Raw genomic sequence first — 7,052 nt, 5'->3', positions numbered from 1 at the left:
TTTTAAATATTTTTTTTAAAATTAAATTCAAGCAGATCAAAAAGTGACGACACTTATCCTATTATAAAAAATTTGTTAAAAAAAAAGTTGTTAGCATAATCTTATTATAAATTACCAACTGCATTTTTCTCACCCATCTTTAATACAGCTGGTCTATTATGGACTATTTAAAAAATAATTAACTTTTTAATATAATTTTATTCTTTTATATAAGGTTAATCTATTTTTTTAATATGCGTGTATAATTTTTTTAAAATGTTAATTTGATTTAATATTTCACACTGATTTATCCTTGTATTATCTTGACGGTGCATAGTTGAATTATGATGTTATATATTTTAAATCCCGTACATCCCTATCACAATTTGGTACATACAAATTTACTGAAAAATGATACGCGAACTTTTCAAATTAATATTTATACAATTTGGTAAACTTATCTAAAAATTAACATTTTTAACCATTTTTTCTAAATTTAATTTTAATCCACTACAACAAAAATCTTTAAATAACAATTAATTTTAGAAATAAAAAGTAATTAATTACTATAATAACTAACTATTTTTGTCTCTAAAATTAATTGTTATTTAAGTGTTTTTGTTTTGGATAGTGATTATATTTTATCAGCGATATGGCAATAGTTAAAAGAAGTTTATCTACAATGATTCTTTTGTGAAAAAAGGAACACGTAGAAGATAAGAACATTAATACATGATGATAAGAACATGTGTAATTAATTATTTGTTGTTCTTTTCTACCTTTCTGAAACAACTTTCAAAAAACAATACATTTTTTTTCAAAATTAATTTGCACACAAACATGCACGACAGCATCTCCATCTAAAACTGCTATAAGAAACATCAGCAATGCTTTAATTAGCACACAGTGCAATAAGACAGTAAATTAAGCACACACTGAAATGAATGTCGAAATCATTAGCTTGTTAAACAAAAACTAAACCAAGGTTCTGCACATTTGAAACCAATAAGGACCAAACACGGCACGCCAGAATAGCATGCAATCAGCCAAAATCAACCACAATGTCTACAAAAAAAAATTTGATCAGTGCAAAACCTATTTGAAAACCCCCCAAGAAAATACATATTATACACTTTGAGTGTAAACAATAATTTCTCTTTGTGTTGAATACCAAATCAATGTTAACATCCAGTTTTCCCCACCATTACTTTGTCAAGCGTCAGACAAGGGCTCAAGAAAAAGCCCTCTCAACCAAGGCATCCATGAAGAGATACAAGTTCTGTTGAATGCTGAGAACAAAAAATTCAGAGCAAAGGGATCCAAAGAGTACGGTTACTTATTTTTTTAATCTATGATAGTTACTTTCAACTCTCTTGAACTAGTATATAAGTGAGATGCTATTCCGCTGTCACTGCTACGTTCTTCTTCCTTTAAAAATCAACATAATCATAGTAGCTTCATGCAGAGAGAGAAGGAAGGAATGACATACAAGCGAAGCTGATTCGCAGTGTTTTTTCTCATTGTACCGATGCAACCATCATAGAATATTTCATCCTGGTTGCTAAAATTCTAGATCTAACTTTCTTTTTAAATGTGATCTGTCAGCACTGCAGGATAAGAGATAAAATTAATCAATTAAATAGCACTTACAAATATAAATTGAAAGACAAAAAATGTAGCACACTTTCATTATTCAACTCTGATAGAAAAAATGAAATTGCATTCTACACTTCCCTTCCCCGTTAAGCTTCTCATGATACTCTTGATGGATTACATATAGAGTAAAAATATTTAACACCTCACTCACACTAACAGCATTTTGGGTCTCCAACATCCTAGTCATGCAGAAGGTTGGGAATCAAAATGGTTGCAAGAGTGTAAGTTGCCACATAAGAAGTGTAGCACAGAAATAAGGTGTAATAACTGATAGCATTGCTGTTATCACATAGCTCTATCATTTAAATTTAGCAGAATTTATTAACTTCACACTCTACCTGTAGATTCAATTTTATACTCAAATATTTAACATAGTATATAGAGCCTTGATTACAAACTATTAGGCCACTTAGAAAATGATAGGAGGATCAACATGTTTTACCTGGTAATTGTAGGTCTATTTGGAGGTTTCAATCCAAAAAGAGAAAAATCTAGGGACATTGGAACTGGCTCATTTTTGCCTGTATTATCAGCAGCTGCCTGTCTGACATTAACACTATCATCAAACTTATCTCCTTGCAAAGAATTGCCTTCAGACCCATCACGCCCTGGCATTACTCTCCTAGACTTTCTAGGAGGTGACAAGACCGTAGGACCTTCGTTTGAAATTACATCCGAAACCTTAGATTCCTTCTTAGGAGCAGGTCTTGGAAGTTTAACAGGATCTGTGGGCAGAGGTGCAGAAGAGAAGTACCTAAAATGGAAGGGCAAAGATTAAAAATCGGAACAAGAAAGGAAAGAAACTATTTTTCTTAAGAGAATGATTACGGTACCTGTGCTCTAATGCCTGCTGCACTGAAATTCTAGCTTTTGGATCATAGGTAAACATCTTTGACAACAAATCTAAACCATCGTCACTTGCCATTGGAAACAAAGAACGCAAAGGTGGAGAAGGAACATGTTGATATTCAACATAATCAGGTAGGTAGATCATATCGGGCCACTGAGAAGGAGATGGAGTTCCAAATGCTGCGAAAATTTTTCCTAATTGATCAATATCACTTGAACCCTACCAAATCACAAACACAAACTCATGAAATCACCAGAAGAAGTATAGCTAAGTACACAAAAACAATACACACTCTGAAATTAAAAAGTAAACCAGTGACGTAAAAGAATTATCAGAACAGGAATAACAACATGGAAGCAAAAGTTAGTGTCAATAATGTAGATAAGCACCATATCCAACAGCTTCTGAGCAGTAAAACAGTTTCTAAAGGCTTTTTATTCAGAGTGCAATTTGAACTAAAAGATGAAGTCAAATAGTTAATATCATACACACACAAAAAAAAGGTTTAATAGTTTCTCATGCAAATGGTCAAATTCCTAGAAAAAATCCATGTATTCCAGAATTTTCTTTCTAGTTTAGACATAATTAAAAGTTCCCAAATAGTTTTGGGATCTATTGATTAATTTTTAACCTACAAAAAGTGAATATATATCCTTTTCTTACTAGTTCATCATGATCACCATGACAATATTGGTTTACCTGCAAGAAGGGTCGACGAAGAAGAAGTTCAGCAAAAATACAGGCTGCGGCCCAAACATCTACCCCTGGACCATACTGCTTGGTACCAAATAATAGTTCAGGTGCTCTATACCACCTTGCAAACACCTATTCATGTATTAAGCGTCAAAAGTGCATACCAATTAAAAGAAGTTCAAGGCACAAACATAAGAATAAACATAATAAGTTCAATGGTACACGGAAGCTAATATCTAGAGGAGGCAATGAAGACATGATATTCAAAAGAAACACTTTTGTTACAAAGAGGCTGATAAGTAATCTTTTACTAATTCAACAAATAGTACTCCACTCTTCAGGAAATGAAATAGTTGTTTATCCTAAAGAACCACCATCTTAAAACATATTCACCAAAAATCTAGAATACTTCTACTTCTAATTACATGTCCATACTTTTTTACCCATAATATTTCTTTTTCCTTCCCTTATTTGCTTTAAGTTTTGGGCCAAAATCAGGCAGTAATAATAGAGATTTCATGGTAAAAGCAGCTTGACTTACATTGTGGTTCCTACAAATTTGAACTAAAGAATCATACAAATTTGAACTAAAGAATCATACAACACTAAATTTGATTATAAAATGTCTATGGAGAATTATTTTCCAATCATGCAAATTCTAACCATCCAAATTCTAGGCAACTTTACTAGTTTTATTATGGAAGAATATGAAGAAAGTGGAATAATTAACAGATTATTTGAGTCTTATTTAAATTCACAATTTACTCAGAATGCTGATATTAATTAAAGAAACCGGTTCCAAAGTCCTTCCTCTAGTTGTAGGGATTAATCTTGCATACTTAAAGGATTCACAATATATTGTGCACAAAGAAGCAAACCTGATGAGTGAATCTGCGGTCTGGGCTTCCAAATACCCTAGCTAAACCAAAATCCGCAAGTTTCAGTTGTCCGTTAGATCCTATCAACAAATTATTTGGCTTCATATCCCTGAAAATACATAACAAAAGCTCTGAGCTCAGAACTAAACGCAAGTAACGACTTAGAATGAACATGTAAGTAACATAATCTACCTATGTAACACCCATTTCTTGTGGCAAACAGCAAGGCCTTTAAGTGTCATCTGAAGGTAAGATTTTATATCACCAGGTGAAAGAACAATATTCCGGTCCCGTATAACAGCTTCAAGGTCTGTCTCCATGAAGGCAAACACAAGATGTAAATTTCCTTTATGTGGAAAGGCATCAATCAACTCAATAATGTTTGGATCTTTGAGCTCCTTAAGCAGTTTAATTTCTCTGAGAGCTGTAAAATTGACCCCTTCTTTCTGCTTGCCAAGCCGGATCTTCTTAATAGCCACAGTCTGCCCTGTCTGTCCATGCAATGAATACATTATAATTAGAAGGCCCACAAGATAACAACAATAATAATAACCGTACCATTGTAATATCATCATCATTATTAAATAAAAGGCCAGTTCATGAAGACGTGTGCAGCCATAATTCCACAATACAATCAAATAATACCCAGTGCAATAAAATCAAATAGTAGCCACCACCAACACAAAAACGAACAATAAACGGAAACTGGAATACCCAATTGCAAGTTACCACAAAAATGCATAGTTTTACCAAATCCATTTTTAAACAACTTTAAAATGCATACATTCACTTTCCACATTAAGGTTCTGGATGAAGACTTATTTTCCTCTTATCCAAAGATTTTCTCAACCAACCTTCAATACAGGCGATTTCAACTCCTTTCCAAGTTCCAAATTTTATTCATACCCAATTCTCACAATCCATAGAAAAACATATTTCCCTAAAAATACCGTCGTAATTTTGTTCATAAGTGTTCTTTTACTTTGTTTTTCGAAAAGAACAAAGGGAAACATTCGAAAAAAGCTACCTGCGTATCGATGGCTTTGTACACAACCCCGTATGTACCTTCACCCAGAATCTCACGCTTGAGATACCTATCGGCTACTTTCTTGGACAGATCGAGTTCTGACATTTTTTGTCCCCAAAATTGGCGGAGAAGATGCAAAGAAACTATCAAACACAGCTGAAATTCAGTAACAATATTGCGAATTTACAACTGGGTCATCTAGAAATGGCTAGGGTTTCTGGTGGGGGAAATCGCAATTTACCTATTGCAGTTGAAATTCAACCGGAAAATTGAGAATAAACAAATGGGTCACTGGAAAAGGCTATACTGAAAGAAGAGTGTTGTGTTGACAGCGTTTTACTCAGTGGTGTGTGTGAGGGTAGAGAGAGAGAGAGAAATAGTGAAGAACAGCTATAGAGAAAGAAAAAAAGAGAGAGGGAGCGTTAGACAAGTGCAACGGCTACACTCCTACACCCATTTTACTGAATAAAATAAATAATATAATAAACGCGCTTTTAGTTGTTTTATTTATTTATTATTCACAATAAATACCTTTCTAGTTCCTCAAATTTATGGACAATAATTGATAGGTCTCTAATATTTATTTCTTTTTTCATTCGGATTCATGAATAAATTTTTCTTTAACATTTAACTCTTCTCTCCCTAAGTTAGGACCCACATGTTTACATTATAGATTTTCGAAAATTAATGGCTTGTTTGGAATTTTGCTATTATAATACATTATGATAGTTTATAATGATTTCTAAGGTGTTTCTAATATAGAGGGTTGTTTCTTCCAATTCAACAATAATATTTAAATATTTAGCTTAATTTGATTTTTAGAAGAAAAATAGAATTTTTCAAAGATTAGCAATGCTAGATATTACTATAATTGTGAGTAGTTCTCATTGGTTTAATGATTTTTGTTACTACCGAGGATGGACAACCGACCGGAAAGATGTAGACACAACCGATCGGGTGTTACACCCTCGGGAAGATTTAGACGCACCCGATCGGGTGTTCCGTACCTGGTATGACCGAGCGGAGCTTGTAAGCACAACATAGCCGATCGGGCAGTTGTGTAAAATTGCGGGCTGGAGACAGTCGTTGAATGCTCATAAATGTGTGGTTAATGAGGTAACGGTCCTTGTCGAGTATTTAAAATATGCATTGAAAGCCATTAAGAGGTAAATTAATGGGGAATATTCTCTGAAATTGTATAAATAGTAGTCAAAGGAGAAGGTAAACTCTCTGTTCTTTTTGATAATTATAGACTTGCGAGAGCCCATTCTGACTTGATCGTCGGAGTGTTTGCTGCAGGTCAACTCATTCATACTGATACCGAGCGCAGAAGAGGCGAGAGGAGGAAGACCGAGCGAAGGAGGAGGAGGAGTGTTTCCGGACGGAGGTAGCAGGAGTTTCCCCCGGTCCCATTTAGCAGAAACAATTTTTAAAGTTTTTATATTAAGAAGAGAAGATCTTAACTCCAAGTGCTACAATAAGGTATTTCTAATGTAGAGGGTTGTGTCTTCCTATTCAATAATAATATTTAAGTATTTAGCTTAATTTGATTTTTATAACAAAAATGGAATTTTTTTTTAAGATGAGAAACTAATATCATTGTGAGTAGCTCTCATTAGTTTAATGATTCTTCAAGTTTTTATGTTAAGAAGGGAAGATCTTAACTCTAATAATGGTACGTGCTACAATTAAAATATGTTTGAGACAAGGTCTCAATAACATTAAAAAATCTTTGAAATTTGTTTCACATGTGTCTTTTATCGAGAGTATTTGTTAAATTTGGTTTTGGTTAACAATGGTTAACAAAAAGCAAGAAAGTGAACAAAAAGAAACATGAATATTTGAGATTTATTTATTGAAAGAGTTAGAAATGTTAAAGATGATGGTGTATTTTGTTTGTAGTTGTTGTTTTATTAGTATTTAGAAGAGTTGCTAGAAGGATAAATGTTGTTATTAAAAACTATGTTTG

General features: G+C 33.2%; 1 protein-coding gene across 2 annotated transcripts; it reads right to left on the bottom strand.

The window, feature by feature from the left end:
- Nucleotides 1-920: 920 nt before the first annotated feature.
- Nucleotides 921-5,528, bottom strand: LOC108346090 (cyclin-dependent kinase D-3). Of its 2 annotated transcripts, none has more exons than XM_017585061.2 (8): nt 5,325-5,528; nt 5,084-5,226; nt 4,249-4,547; nt 4,057-4,165; nt 3,185-3,310; nt 2,469-2,704; nt 2,078-2,389; nt 921-1,586 (listed from the first exon to the last, which is right to left on the bottom strand). In XM_017585061.2, the coding sequence occupies exons 2-8, from the start codon at nt 5,186-5,188 to the stop codon at nt 1,541-1,543; spliced, it is 1,233 nt and encodes a 410-aa protein (XP_017440550.1). In that variant the 5' UTR covers nt 5,189-5,226; nt 5,325-5,528; the 3' UTR covers nt 921-1,540. The 2 variants fall into 2 exon arrangements, with proteins under 2 accessions (XP_017440550.1, XP_052723486.1); XM_052867526.1 differs by lacking the exon at nt 921-1,586 and adding an exon at nt 1,614-1,814.
- Nucleotides 5,529-7,052: the final 1,524 nt, after the last annotated feature.

This window comes from Vigna angularis, chromosome 8 (genome assembly GCF_016808095.1).
Source record: "Vigna angularis cultivar LongXiaoDou No.4 chromosome 8, ASM1680809v1, whole genome shotgun sequence".
Classification (NCBI taxonomy): Eukaryota; Viridiplantae; Streptophyta; class Magnoliopsida; order Fabales; family Fabaceae; genus Vigna; species Vigna angularis.
Note: the sequence above shows the minus strand (reverse complement) of the source record. Positions and strands in the feature narration are given on the sequence as shown.